Raw genomic sequence first — 15,846 nt, forward strand, 5'->3', positions numbered from 1 at the left:
GTTGCCAGGATCGGGTCCTTTCTGCTCCATTACAATAATGCACCTTGTATGGGCAAAGCTAATCTTTAAGAGAGAGCTGGCGTTGACTGGCATGACCGCAGGAATAAACAGAGGTCAAAATACATAAACAGAGATTGTAAAGGGCAACTTTTAATGAGAGAACAGGAGGATCTTTAGTCAAAAAGTTCATGAAGGGAGGAACATATTTTAATGAAATGTTGGGATAGCTCACAGCATAAATAAAATAAATAAATGTGTTTTTAGGGCCTTACCATTCCATTAAACTCTAAGAAAATCAATTTTATGGCAGTTTTATTTTTAGAAATGTAAGAAATTCTGACAATTGAGCCTCAGATGTGGGAGAGAGACTGAGAGAGTAAAAGATAAAAAAGTCATTAACATAGATGAGATAAGAAGCACATTTATTTGAGCCACAGTAAACACAATTTCTCTGAGTTTAAGAACAACTTTAGTTGGAGCAAACTGAGCAGAAAGTTTTTTCTAAATGTCACAAAATGCGTCTTTATCTGCTTCAGCCAAATCTCTTTTTTTCATCAGTTATAAACTGTTAATCTTCATCCTTCAGTTAAACAACTAACAAAAAATCCAAACCAAGTCAAATTATTGTGAAGCTTAAACACCACAATGCAGCATTCATGAATATGAAGCTGCTCTAAAAATGTTAAATATTTGGTTCTGTGTTAGAAAAAAGATGAAGTAAAAGTAGCTTTTTATTAATTGCTGAACTGATGTGGAACAGAAAAACTGCAAAGTAAATACAAAGAAAACAGAAAAGTAAATTACAGTAAAAGCATTAGAATGAATTTCTAAAACAGGAACGCAAAACTGGCCTGAATCCTTTTACAAAATTAAATGATTCAATAAATAAACAACTAGTCAGAGAACTTAACCCCCCAATGCTGGAGCCAAAGTTACACCCTTGGCACCAACCCAGACGCCCACCGAAATACCCAAGCAGGGGCCATTCCGTTAGATGAGAATGAAGCCATTTTCCCTCTTGGACTATAGTAAGCGTATAGAAAACACAGCCGTCAAAGATCCCGGTGTTAAAATGCTTTTCTTCGTGTTCCTGTTTCTTCTTGATCTAAGAAAAGTTGCGACTGGTAAGTAAAAAACATCTGATATATGTTGTTCTGGTTGTTATTGGCCGGTTGGACCGCAGTGAAATACTGACTAGTTCAGTAAAGTTGGATCAAAATCCACAGATTCAGATGCTCCGTCTCAAACGAAGCTTTATTAAAACACAAACTGTAGCTTTTTGTAACTGAGGCGAGCTGAACAACAGACTAGATTCTTTCTAATCAAACAAAGGTCGTCCTTTGAGCGCAACAAATAACTTTTACAATATTCAGCTGATGTGAGACCTGCATGTAGGGACCATCAATAAAGTGCAATGATCTGTTATAAAAATATTCAGTCCCTCTACTTTTATCTTAGCAGCCCTTAAAATGAAGGAATTATTATTACTAATTGCAAATAGATTGAGCGGTTAGTGCTCCGTCTGTCCCGTTAAAGCTGTCGTTTGTGCTGCTTTCGTTTCTGAAATGTTATGAATTATAATCACGTCCGATGACGTCACCAAAACCCCATTTTGCTCCGAACTGAACCGCAGTTTTCTCATTTTTAGTGCTTCATTTGTGCAGGTTTGTGCTGTTTATGAGATATAAGTTTTAATTTCAGATGATCACATGACTTTATTGAGCCATTTGGACTACATTTCCTGGACAACGTCTTGAACGCATGCAGCTGAGTATGACTCCAGTGGTGACAGAAAAACTTGTCCAGTCCAGGATCTGCAACGCTTCCACTGTGAGGTGTGCTATATTTTAGTACTTGCAAAGATACGATGGGATCTTTGTCCCCTAAATCCAAAGGGTTTCTCTCTTGTTTGACTTTCCACAGTGTGGCAAAATTAGTTAGGTGGCTTGGCTCTGGATCTCCAACCTCCATCAGATCTGCTGCCTTTGCTGACCTCCATACAGCTGGTTCCATCCTGCCATCACACAGCCCTTATGCAGGTTTCCAGACAGTAACCACTTGGAATGTAAATTTACTGAAACACTGAGGTTTGTGCTCGGTCTCATGTAACAAGGTGGAGCATAGAGTATATAGTGATGATGGTTCTTTGTTTCTGTATGTTCCACCTTCACCCACGAGAGGAGTAGGATTGGGCCCTGGTACCATAATTGTACTATTTTTCTGCTTTTCTATATAAAGTATTTAAAATGTATTTACAGAGCTGTAATATATAATTTAAAGATTAAAGGGTAAATTGAATCTCTTTGCCTGGAATAAAAGGACCTGACTTTGATGGAACATTGAAGCACCATTGGACTGTTAACTGCTGGCTGTCTGTCACGTCATTTCAACATGGCCACGATACTCTTTACAGGAGCCTCCGATCTCTATGTAGGTGCTGCTGACAGTTGGATTGACCTTGGCTCTTTGGAACACAAATGTACGTGTTTTGACCTTCTTCCAAATCTGATCAGTTATGACATGAGTCCAAGTGCCAGGTTTCAAAGTGGTGTATTCCCTTTTCCCAGTTGAGAAAGCTTGTTGTTGTATTCTACTTTTTCAGGAATAAATTTAAATTCAAAGAGAACTTTTCTGGAAGAAATGCAACCTGAGTCTAACTCTGTGTCAACACTACTTTCAGAAACACTTTCCTGATCACTAATTTCCAAAGAAGACCAGATGCCTGGTGTCTGTTTAATTTCACCGAGGTATGCAGGGCCTTTGCAGACATCTTGTGTTCCTGCTGTTGACTCAGATCTGTCCAGGCAGTGGCAGGTGGCGTGGCTATTTTGACATTTTGAAGTATGGCCTCTTTTGAGAGTACTGCAAAAAGGGAATTCCTGTCTACCGATGGCTGTCTGGGTGTATAATTAAAGAATAAAAAAGCAAAATCTATGATTAGCATTGATCAAAAGATTAATTCTGGTCTACATAATCTGTCTGGATCCACAAAACATCAATCTACAGCAATCTCTGGACACTTACTACTTACAACCTTCAAATCACAACCCAAAAACCATCTGTTCAAGTTAGCCTTCTCACTTTCATTTCTTAGCCATTTCTAATAGTACTTAATTTCAGTTTCAGTTTGTTTTATTATAATTATTTTATCGTTTTTAAAGTTGGAAAGTGTTCTTTGGTGTCTTGAATGATGCCACCAAATAAAATGCCTTATTATTTTTACTACTTGGCTTGCAACTGAAAGTACCTGTTCAATTTTGAAAATGTTCCTTAGCCCTCTAGGATCACAGATGCTCCAAAGCATCCATGAATGAATATGAATGTCATATCTGTAAGACAAAGCCTAGCTGAGTCTTCATTTCAACATGTATCAAAAGTGTGGACATCAAACTAAATTACCAGTTGTGTATTTACTTGAATGCATGACTACAATATCCATCCATCCATTCATCTCTCCTAATCCGGGGCAGATTGCAGCACAGCAGACACTGGGTGAGAACCTTATTTATAATTAAAATTACAAAAAAAATGCTCTTTTTCATGAACCTTGAAGACATTTAATAGGTCAACTATGAACAGAAATGTGATTGACAAATAAAACAATGCATTACAAATTTCATTGATTAAAGTTAAACTACATTATACACAATATATTTCTTAACCAAACTTTCTTTAACAAATTTACACACAAAAGCATAAAGGAATTTTAAGAAGACAACAGGCTGAGCAGCATCAGATATTAGTTATTATAAATGTTATACACATTACATTATAACGGTCGCAGGTCATAGACGTCATCAGTTCCTGTCAAGGTTGGCTGCAGCTGGTGAAATCCATTCCCACACAAGGTGGTGTTGTCTGGCAGAGACGGACGTAATCAATTCAGGTGAAATCGTGATCATCTGAAATTAAAACTTATATCTCATAAACAGCACAAACCTGCACAAACGAAGCACTAAAACATGAGACAACTCCGGTTCAATTTGGAGCAAAATGGGGTGTTGGTGACGTCATCGGCCGAAATTATAATTCATAATTTCTCAGAGACGAAAGCAGCAAATGGAGCACTAAAAAGGTAGACCAATCTGGTTTGATTTGGAGGAGGGTTGGGGAATGGTGACCTTTGGATGACCTAAAAAATAGTCTTCAATATCTCAGAAACCAAAGCGGCACAAAGGAAAATTTTTACGGCACAAACGGCGCACTAACCGCTCAATCTATAAGTTTTCACATGGGTGGGGTGTCAGCTTCACGCAGCTGAGCTAAAGGCCATTATCAGAGCAACCTGGGCTCTCATGACACCTGAGCAGTGCCACAGACTGATCGACTCCATGCCACACCGCATTGCTGCAGTAATCCAGGCAAAAGGAGCCCCAACTATGTATTAAGTGATGTACATGCTCAAGTTTGCGTGTATTTACGCACGCTTTTACGCAACGTTGATTTTAGTACATGTTGAGTTGAGCGTAAAACATTGCGCCATAAGATTTTTGTGCGTAAATACGTTTCGTACGTGAGGCCCTGGGTCTCCTGCTGCAACAAGAAAGTGTAACAAAGGATTCAAATTGTATATCTCAAACTATCAGCACAACTACGAGGGTAAGTAAGTTAGTTTGATGTAGTGCGGTGTTGGCTATCTGTTAGTGGCTAATGGCTAGTTAGCGACGTGTTTATTTTTAGTGTACTAATGTTATTGAAACAACTTTTTCTTCATTTAAACTGAACAGATGTTTTTTGATCAGTGTACTAACACTCTGCCCCTCTCAGTTTCTAGCAAAGTTCAGGACACAGGTGAAGTTGTTGTTAGGGACACTGTGCTACAGGGATATGAAGAAAGCTGAGAAACCTCACAGTTTAAATGTAGGGTGAAGCTGAGGTTGATAAGTCTAGTTTTAAGCTTGTTAGTTCAATAACCCGGTGTTCCTAATGTTCATGGGGATTTAGCTATGGTGGTAATTAATTTGTGAAGGAGTACAAAATGGAAATTACTATAATTGGCATGTGAGTTTAACAGGTGAGTTTAGCCTTGCTGGTCCCCATTGGGTTATTTGATGCATGCATTCTTGTTCATCTTATGCTTGTTTTATATGTTTGTTAATTTATTTTAATCCGGTGTTACAGTGGATTCAGTTATGGTCATTCATGTTTATTCGCTCCTTCAAATCTAAAGAATACATTTACAGCCCTATTAACGTTAGGCAGGTATGTTTACCTAGCTGGTCCCCTCTAGGTTGAATGCATTTTAAATTAAGTTTTCTTCACCTCAGCCATTCATTTAAGATATAATCTTGTGATTTTCTAAATGTACTAGCCTACTCTTGGCATTCATACAACATACTTTAATCAAACATAAAAATACACAACTGGTCTATGATTATAGAACATTAGATATAGAAAATATTTGATCAACAAGAATGTGTCCTGAAAGAATGGTTGATGAGTGACGAAACTCAGATGAATAACTATTTACTACGCCATTTTTATTTATGCAGTTGGTACTGAAAGATCCCAGTCCTGTGGAGCTGATTCACCACAGCTGCACATGTGTTGCTGGTCCTGCATTATGCAACCACTATGTTCAATTCAATTCAATTCAAAAATACTTTATTATTCCCAAAGGGAAATTAAATGTTGTAGCTCATTATGAAGGTTTCTTCAAAGAGACGTTGTAGATGCTGATGGCTGTGGGCAGGAAGGATCTCCTGTAGCACTCCGTTTTACAGCAGATCTGAAGAAGCCTCTGACTGAAGACACTGTTGTTGTAGGACAGTCTCATGAAGAGGATGCTCAGGGTTCTCCATAATGTTCTTCATTTTATGAAGAATCTGTCTTTCCACAATGATCTCCAGAGGTTCCAGAGGAGTCCCCAGAACAGAGCCAGCCTTTTTTATCAGCTTGTTGAGCTTTTTTAAGTCCTTGGTTCTGATGCTGCTTTCCCAGCAGATGATGGCAAAAGAGATCACACTCTCCACAACAGACTTATAGAAGATATGCAGCATCTTGCTGCAAACACCAAAGGACCTAAGCTTCCTCAAGAAGTACAGTCTGCTCTGTCCCTTCTTGTAGATGGCTTCACAGTTGCATCTCCACTCTAGTCTGTTGTCCAGGTGAACACCGAGGTATTTATACTCCTCCACCACCTCCACTTCTTTTCCCATGATAGAAATAGTTTTTGACTTATTCCTGTTTCTCTTAAAATCTACAATCATCTCCTTTGTTTTAGTCACGTTCAAAATTAGATGATTGCTTCCACACCATGCCACAAAGCGGTCCACCACCTTCCTGTACTCAGCTTCTTGTCCATCTCTGATCCACCCCACGACTGCAGAATCATCCGAGTATTTCTGCAAATGACAGTAGTCTGTCTTGTACTGGAAGTCTGAGGTGTACAGAGTGAAAAGGAATGGTGAGAGTACCGTCCCCTGTGGTGCTCCTGTGCTGCTGACTACCTGGTTAGACTCACAACCCTTCAGTCTCACAAACTGTGGTCTGTTTGTCAGGTAGTCTTTGATCCAGGAGATTGTTGAGGCCTCCACCTGAGTCTTCTGGAGTTTCTGACAAAGCAAATCAGGTTGGATTGTATTAAATGCACTGGAGAAATCAAAGAACATGATCCTCACAGTGCTGCTGGCTTTGTCCAGATGACAGTGGGTTTGTTGAAGCAGGTGTATGATGGCATCTTCAACTCCCAACTCCACAGCGATAAGCAAACTGAAGTGGGTCCTGATGATTTACTGTTTGCTTACTCAGGTGGGCCAACAGGAGTCTCTCTAGGACCTTCATGATGTGAGATGTCAGGGCAACAGGTCTATAGTCATTGAGGACTGATGGGTGAGTTTTCTTTGGTACCGGAACAAGACTGGAGGTCTTCCACAACACCGGAACCTTCTTCTGGGCCAGGCTAAGGTTGAAGAGGTGCTGCAGAATCCCACAGAGCTGCTCTGCACAGCCCTTCAGGACTCTAGGGCTGACATGATCTGGACCTGCAGCCTTATTCTGATTCAGTCTCTGCAGTTGCATCTTCACTTGACTTCTTGAGACACACAGGTGGAAGGGGGAAGCAAAGGAAGCATCACCATCTTCTGATATGGTTGAAGACAAACATGTGGAAGCAGAAGGGTCTAGGGCTGAGGTGGAAGATAAAAAATGTGAGGTGTTACTGGACAGCTGTGGGTCCTGTGGGTCAAAGGAAGATGGAATGTCTGTTTGGGTGTGAGCAGGAGAGGAGGATGCGAAGCTTGTTTCTGAACTGAACCTATTGAAGAATGTGTTCAGTTCATTGGCTCTGTCCAGACCTCCATCGGTCTGATCATCCTTCTGCTTGAAGCCTGTGATCTTCTTCATCCCTGTCCACACATCTCTGATATTGTTTTGCTGGAGCTTGCTCTCCAGCTTCTTCTTGTACACCTCCTTGCTGTCTCTTATCTTGACTTTAAGTTGCTTCTGTATACTCCTCAATAATTCTCTGTCTCCCTCTCTGAAGGCTCTTTTTTTCTTGTTAAGCAGGTCCTTCAGGTCACTGGTGATCCAAGGTTTGTTATTGGGGAAGCATCTCACGGTTCTGGTGGGGATTATGTTATCCACACAGTTTATATAGTTTATATAGTCGGTTACACACTCAGTCATGGCATTGATGTCCTCTCCATGTGGCTGGCACAGTGCGTCCCAGTCTGAAGCCTCAAAGCAACTTTGCAGAGCTTCTTCAGCTTCCTGTGACCATTTTCTCACAGTCCTCTTTATTACAGGTTGCCTCATAACAAGGGGCTTATATTTCGAGCAGAGAAAAACATGATTGTGATCTGATTTGCCTAGAGGAGGTCTTGCTGTAGAGATGTATGAGTCCTTGACATTTGCATAAAACAAATCCAATGTTTTGTTTTCTCTGGTAGAGCAGCTGACAAACTGTTGAAACGTTGGAAGTGTAGCAGAGAGTGAAGCATGGTTAAAATCACCAGAAATTGCCACAAAAACATTGGGGTTTTGTGTCTGTAGCTTAGCAACAACTGAGCTGATGGCATCACATGCAGCGTCGGCAACAGCGGAAGGTGGAACTTAAACTGTTGCCAAAATAACACTGGTGAACTCTCTGGGTAAATAATATGGACGGAAACGTACTGCCAACAGTTCAATATCTGGACTGCAGAGATGACACTTCACAGTTACATGTCCTGGATTACATCATCTGTTGTTCACAAGTACTGCCAGTCCACCTCCTTTACATTTGCCGCTCCTCTTTAAATCTCTGTCTGCTCGTATGGTTAAAAAGCTCGGCAGAGAGACGCTGGAGTCGGGGATATGATCCTGCAGCCATGTCTAAGTAAAACACATAATACTGCATGCCCGGTACTCTGGCTGGGTCCTTTGTAGGGCTTGGAGTTCATCCAACTTGTTTCCCAACGATCTCACATTGCCCATCATAATTGACGGAAGAGATGGTTTGAACTTCCCCTTTCTCTCTCTTCTCTTAGCTCCTGCTCTGCATCCACAGCGTCTCCTTTTCAACTCATCAGGGATTTGGGGTTGTAGTTGAAGTATTATTTGAGCTTTTGAGATATTAATCAGCTGCTCCCGGTTGTAAGAAACAACCCCGTTGCCATGGCAATGCATCATAACAAACGTCCAAAAATAGAAAGTATTAAGAAAAATCCTCCAAGCTGCACAGCATCAGACACCGGAGTGGACAATCATCCAAAAAAAAAAATCAACTGTATCCACCACAAGAGGAATAGCTCCCAAAAAAGAATAAATCAGAATCAAAAGTAACAGAGCTACTCCAACCTGCTGCCACCTTGAGCGGCGCAATTATATGTTGCTTTGCTGTTCCAGTCAGCACATTACTCTGAGCTGAAGCTGAAAACTCCCATGAATGCTCGAGTGCCCTGCAGAGGGTATAGAGCTGGTCCAGTGTTCCACGGCCGGGACAAAAACCACACTGCTCCTCCTGAAACCGAGGTTAAACTATCAGCCGGACTCTCCTCTCGAATACCCTGGCATAGGCCTTACCAGGGAGGCTGAGGAGTGTGATCCTCCTATAGTTGGAACACACTCTCCGGTCACCCTTCTTATGAAGGGGGACCACCACCCCAGTCTGCCAGTCCAGAGGCACTGTCCCCGACCGCCACACAATGTTGAAAAGGCGTGTCAACCATGACAGCCCCACAACATTCAGAGACTTGAGGTACTCAGGGCGGATCTCATCCACCCCCCCGAAGCCCAGCCACCGTGGAGCTTTTTAACCACCTTGGTGACTTAAGCCTGGGTGATGAAAGAGTCTATCCCCGAGTCCCCAGCCTCTCCTACCACCAGGGAATGCATGATGGCAGGATTGAGGAGATCCTCGAAGTACTCCTTCCACCGCCCGATAATGTCCCAAGTCGAGGTCAGCAGCTCCCCACCCCCACTGTAAACAGTGTTGGTGCTATTATCACTGTTTCCCCCTCTTGAGGTGCTGAATGGTTTGCCACAATCACTTCGAGGCCAACCGGTAGTCCTTCTCCATGGCCTCACTGAACTCCTCCCAGGCCCGAGTTTTTTCCTCTGCCACAACCGATCCGCAGCATGCTTGGCTTCACGGTACCTGTCAGCCACCTGAGGAGTCCCACAAGCCAACCACAGCCGATAGGACTCCTTTTTCAGCTTGTTACCGTCCCCTACTGCCGGTGTCCACCACCGGGTTCGGGGATTGGCACTGCAGACCTTACGACTGCAGCTATGGGCAGCAGCATCGACAATAGATGCGGAGAACATGGTCCACTTGGACTCCATATCGCCAACATCCCCTGGAATCTGGTCAAATCTCTCCCGGAGGTAAGAGTTGAATACATTCCTTTCCGAGGGCTCCGCAAGACGTTCCCAGCAGATCCTCACTATGCGCTTGGGCCTGCCAAATCTGTCCGACTTTCTCCTCTTCCAGCGGATCCAACTCACCACCAGGTGGTGATCAGTGGACAGCTCAACCCCTCTCTTCACCTGAGTGTCCAAAACATGCGGCCGAAGGTCTGATGACACGACAACAAAGTCGATCATCGACCTCCTGCCTAGGGTGTCCTGGTGCCAAATGCACTGATGGACACCCTTATGCTTGAACATGGTGTTCATTATGGACAATCCGTGACTAGCACAGAATCAGAATCAGAATCAGCTTTATTGCCAAGTTCGTGCATACAAACAAGGAATTTGACTCCGGTACACTTTGCTCTTTTGTTCTGTTTTTGCATTACAGAATATACAAATTTACAATTTACAATGTACAATATACAATGTACAATGCAATATTCTGCATTACAGAATATACAATTTTACAATTTACAATGTACAATATACACATATCTAATAGAAAAGGTGCATTTGCAACATCGGTATGCTGTTGTTTTGTACTCTATTGAATGTTCATCAGAGAAACAGCCTGGGGGAAGAAACTGTCTTTGTGGCGGCTGGTTTTAGTGAACAGTGCTCTGTAGCGACGGCCTGAAGGTAAAACTCTAAACAGTTTATGTGCAGGGTGTGTGGGGTCTGCAGAGATTTTACCAGCTCTTTTCTTGACCCTAGACCTGTATAAGTCCTGGATGGAGGGAAGGTCAGCTCTGATTATTCTCTCTGCAGTCCTGATTATTTGTTGCAGTCTGGACCTGTCCTGTTTTGTGGATGAGCCAAACCACACTGAGATGGATGAAGACAGGACAGACTGAACGATGGCAGTGTAGAAGATGACCAACAGCTCCTGTGGAAGGTTGAAGTTCTTGAGTTGCCTCAGGAAGTACAGTCTCTGCTGGGCCTTCTTTCAAACAGTGTCTATGTGGGAAGACCATCTCAAGTCCTCAGAGATGGTGGTTCCTAAGAACCTGAAGTGGTCCACGGCCGATACAGTGTTGTTGAGGATGGTGAGTGGGGTGTATGGGGGTGGTGTTCTCCGAAAGTCCACCACCATTTCCACAGTCCTGAGTGGATTCAGTTCAAGGTAGTTCTGACCGCACCAGTGTACCAGCCGATCCACCTGCTGTCTGTATGCAGACTCATCACCATCCTGGATCAGTCCAATGACAGTGGTATCGTCTGCAAACTTAAGGAGTTTCACGGACGAGTCCGATGAGGTGCAGTCATTTGTGTACAGAGAGAAGAGGAGTGGGGATAGAACACACCCCTGGGGGGCACCAGTACTTATTGATCTGGATCGGGAGAAGATGCTCCCCAGTCTCACCTGCTGCTGTCGGTCTGTCAGGAAGCTGTTGATCCACTGACAGGTGGAGGCTGGGACGTTGAGCTGGGTGAGCTACTGGTGTGTTGCAGGATGAAGTGTAGACCTAAGTTAACAGCATCATCTGCTGACCTGTTTGCTCTGTGAGCAAATTGCAGGGGGTCCAGCAGGGGGCCTGTGATGTCTTTCAGGTGCTTCAGCACCAGCCGCTCAAAGGATTTCATGACCACAGACGTCAGGGCTACAGGCCTGTAGTCATTTAATCCTACGATGGTGGGTTTCTTGGGAACTGGGATGATGGTGGATCGTTTGAGGCAGGAGGGGACCTCACATTTCTCCAGTGACTTGTTGAAGATCCTTGTGAAGATCGGAGCAAGTTGATGTGCGCAGGCTTTCAGACATAATGGGGAGACATTATCAGGTCCTCCAGCTTTCTTTGTTTTCATGCGCTGAAAGAGCCTGTTTACCTCTTCCTCTGAGATCTTTAGTGCAGGCAGAGGATCTGATGGTGGGGGGTTGGTTGCTTTATGGGAGGAATTTGTTCCTGAATAGGATGTGGAGGAGATGATTTGAGGTGTGAATGGCTTCTTGTCATGTCTGCAGTAGAAGCCATTCAGACGGTTGGCCAGGAGACGACTCTGTTCAGGATGGGTGGAGGGGCTCTTGTAGGCAGTCAGGTTTCTCAGACCAGTCCATACAGCCGAAGCGTCACCAGTAGAAAGGCTGTTCTTCAGCTTCTCACTGTAGCTTCTCTTAGCTGCTTTGATCTCCTTTGTTAGTTTGTTCCTGGCCTGCTTGTACTGCACCCAATCTCCACTGCTGTGAGCTTCTTCCTTTTCCCTGCGCAGATTCCTGAGGTGTGGAGTAAACCATGGCTTATTGTTCCCAAAGGTGCAGAAGGTCTTGGTCTGCACACACATGTCCTCACAGAAACTGATGTATGATGTCACCACATCAGTTAGTTGGTTTAAGTCAGTGGCTGAGGTTTCAAAAACAGTCCAGTCTGTGCATTCAAAGCAGGCCTGTAGCATCTGCTTTGATTCCTCAGTTAACAGTGTGAACCTTGGGTTTGGAAGCTCTTAGTCTCTGTCTGTAGGTTGGGATGAGGTGGATAAGAGAATGATCCGAAAAACCCAGAGCAGCCCTGGTAGCAGCATGATATGAGTCCTTTAAAGCTGTGTAACAATGGTCCAGTGTGTTTTTGTCTCTGGTGGGACACTTAATATGCTGTCTGTATTTGGGGAGTTCATGGGAGAGGTTTGCTCTGTTAAAATCTCCCAGTATTATGATGAAAGAGTCCGTGTATTTTTTCTTCACGTCTGTAATCAGCTCAGCAAGATGTTTTTCCGCGGCAGAAGTGCAGTCATGCGGTGGAAAATATGAGCCGATTATTATAAACGAGGAAAACTCTCTCGGTGAATAAAACGGTTTACAGATTATGGAAAATGACTCCAGATCCGGGCTACATGTTTTTCCCAGCACTTTTACGTCTCTGCACCAACCTTCATTTATATAAAAGCAGATTCCACCTCCTCGCTTCTTCCCCGATAGCTCCGCGCTGCGATCCGCTCTGAACAGCTGGAAGTACGACATCAAGAGTGCACGGTCCGGGATGTTTTCACTCAGCCATGTCTCGGTAAAGCAGAGAACCGCTGATCCGCGGAGGTCCGTGTTTTTACCGGTGAGAAGAAGCCGCTCGTCCATCTTGTTGTTGAGAGAGCGGACATGTGCCAGGTGGATTGAAGGCAGTGGTGTGTGAAGTCCTCTTTTGCGGAGCTTTACCAGCGCGCCAGCACGCTTTCCCCTTCGACGCTTTTGGCGCAGAATCCCATATAGAGCCGCAGCTCCACTCGCCAGGAGCTCGGTGAACCTCGGATCAATGAAAGATGGTGAAAAAAAACCAAGAGAGGACTCTCTGATGTTGAGAAGTTCCTCTCTACTGAATGAGACCACAGGATTGTGGCCCGACACCACAGAACTGTGGCTTGAAAAACATAAAAACACACAAAAAACAAAAACAAAGAGAGAGCGAAGCTCCGAGGCTGCCATTGTCGGCGCCATCTTGAATGTTTGAAGTTCAATAATGAAACACCACTTGGATTCAAATTGGCGAGGCCATTCCTCCCAATCACGCCCCTCCAGGGTTTCACTGTCGTTTCCCACGTGGGCGTTGAAGTCCCCCAGCAGAATAATGGAGTCCCCGGCACTATCCAGCACCCCCGACAGGGACGCCAAGAAGGGAGGGTATTCCGCACTACCGCTCAGCCGGTAGGCCGAAACGACAGTCAGAGACCTGTCCCCAACCCGAAGGCACAGGGGTGCGACCCTCTCATCCACTGGGGTAAACCCCAACACGAGAGCGCTGAGCAACAAGCAAACCCACCCCAGCTCGCTGCCTCTCCCCGCGGGCCACTCCAGAGTAGAAGAGAGTCCCCACTCCAGAGTCCAGCCCCTCTTGAGGAGATGGGTTCCAGAACCCACTCTGTGCGTTGAGGTGAGCCCGACTATTTCTAGTCAATATCACTCGACCTCCCGCACAAGCTCAGGCTCCTTCCCCCCCAGCGAGGTGACATTCCATGTCCCTAAAGCCAGCCTAAGCATCCGGAGATCGGGCCGCCGAGGTCTCCACCTTCGTCCGCCGCCAAATCCTCTTTGCACCGGTCCCTCATGGTTCCCCCTGCAGGTGGTGAGCCCACTGGGGGATGGCCTTGTGTGTCTCGTTTGGGCTTGGCCCGGCCGGGTGCAATGAGGAGCAACCCAGCCACCAGGAGCTCTCCGACGAGTCTCGACCCCAGGCCTGGCTCCAGTGTGGGAGCCCGGCTCCGCTGTACCGGGCGACATCACATGCGTCAATTTTATGGTCCTCATGAAGGTGTCTGGAACCACTCTTTGTCTGACCCGTCACCTAGAGCCTGTTTGCCATGGGAGACCCTACGAGGGGCATTTAAGCCCCAGACAACATAGCCTCTAGGATCATTCGAGCACTGAAACCCCTCCACCACGTTAAGATGGTGTTTCAAGGAGGGGAAATAAAGAATTTTGCCAAACAAAATATAAGATTATAACAGAGTTCAATTTTTTTGTTCTTCAGTAATATTCCAAATGTTATTATACCTCTAGAAATAGATTCTGTAAGTATAATTGTTGGTTGGTCCAACTTTCTAAACTATTCCAAAATGTTTTGGTTTATTGCGGTAGTAAAAATTATGGTCTATTGTTTCTATATCATTTTCACAGAATGAGAATTTATTATCCTCAATATTAAATCTGTTTCTTAGTAATTCTTTAGAGGGGTAAGTTGCATTTAACATTTTAAAGTGCATTTTTTTAGCTTTTGGTTGTATTGGAAGTTACAACAGAGTTCTTAACTTTTCCAAATTTTTTTTTTAATTTGTGAAAAATATTATTGAATGTTGGAAATTATTATTATTACTGAACATCATTGGATTTTGTCAATTACTGTAGGAATGTTTTTGTTATTTCTTAAGAAAAGGGTAGTGTCATCTGCTAATTGGGCAATGATTAATTCTGTTAAAAAATATTCAGTTTCTCAAGGTCATTACAATTTTTTAGATAAATTGTTAGCATTTCTGATAAAATAAAAAGATATGGTGAAATTGGAGAGCCGTGTGGAATTGCAACATTAATGTTAAATCTACCTGTGGTACATTTATGTAGCATTACACAACTGCTAATGTTCTGATACAGCCCTCTAATTAAATTAATACATTTGTCTCCAAACCCACATTTTCCAAGAACTGAAAATAAAAACTGGTGTTCAACAGAGTCAAAGGCTTTATAAAAGTCTAAAAAAAGAATAAAGCCGTCATCACTGATCATTTCTCTATATTCAATTATGTCCATTACTGATCTAATATTGTTATTTATTGATCTTCCCTTTAAAAAGCCAGATTGTGAATTTGAAATAATATTTGAAATTCCTGTTTGGAGGCGCATGATAAATATATAAGTTAGCAATTTATAATCCGAAAGTGTAATGGGTCGTCTATTCTCAATAATTCTTGGGTCTTTGTCTGGTTTGGGGATAGTAATAATAATTCCTTCTCTCATAGTAGGAGGAAGATTATAATTTCTAAAGATTTCTGTAAAAACCTGATATAGCAATAGGTTTATGTCTTCCTAAAAGTGTTTCTAAAAGTTTCCTGTAAGACCATCTGGCCCAGGAGCTTTATTTATTGATAAGCAATTAACAGTCTTATAAAGTTATTGTATTTTGATATTACTATCATAGGTTTGTTTGAAATGATCTTCTATTTTTGGGATAAATGTTTCAATGTGTTTCAGGAAGGTGTGAGAGATTTGTTCAGAGAAGTTTGAAGTGTATAAATTGCTATAAAATTAAAGAACATTCAGCTGCTATTAGTGTTTCATTGCTGGTTTCTACATTATTTATAATTAGAAATTTTATAGCGTTGTGTTGTCTTTTTTTTTTTTTTTCCAATTTATAGAAATAGGCTGAATTTTTTTCAGCCTCCTCAATCCACCTGGTTCTTGATCGAATAAATTCTCCTCTGGCCCTCTGGATATACATTTCATCTAGTTTAGGTTGTAGAGTTAATATTTTTTGTTTATCTTCCATCAAGGGTTTAGATTTATTGCAGTATATATTAAGTTGTTGAATAATATCAAGT

General features: G+C 43.0%; 1 protein-coding gene across 2 annotated transcripts in view; it reads left to right on the forward strand.

Moving 5' to 3' along the window:
• Positions 1–980: 980 nt before the first annotated feature.
• The window catches only part of LOC124878930 (major histocompatibility complex class I-related gene protein-like), a 28,013-nt gene continuing 13,147 nt past the window's right edge, over positions 981–15,846 (forward strand). The window contains exons 1-2 of one of the 2 annotated variants that reach the window (XM_047383125.1): positions 1,711–1,835; positions 1,924–2,039. In XM_047383125.1, coding sequence (XP_047239081.1) covers positions 1,762–1,835; positions 1,924–2,039 — 190 coding nt within the window. In that variant the 5' untranslated portion in view covers positions 1,711–1,761. Of the gene's footprint in view, positions 1,125–1,710; positions 1,836–1,923; positions 2,040–15,846 lie in introns of those variants that run through there. The other variant, XM_047383126.1, reaches the window with a different exon arrangement.

This window comes from Girardinichthys multiradiatus, chromosome 13, assembly GCF_021462225.1.
Source record: "Girardinichthys multiradiatus isolate DD_20200921_A chromosome 13, DD_fGirMul_XY1, whole genome shotgun sequence".
NCBI lineage: Eukaryota > Metazoa > Chordata > Actinopteri > Cyprinodontiformes > Goodeidae > Girardinichthys > Girardinichthys multiradiatus.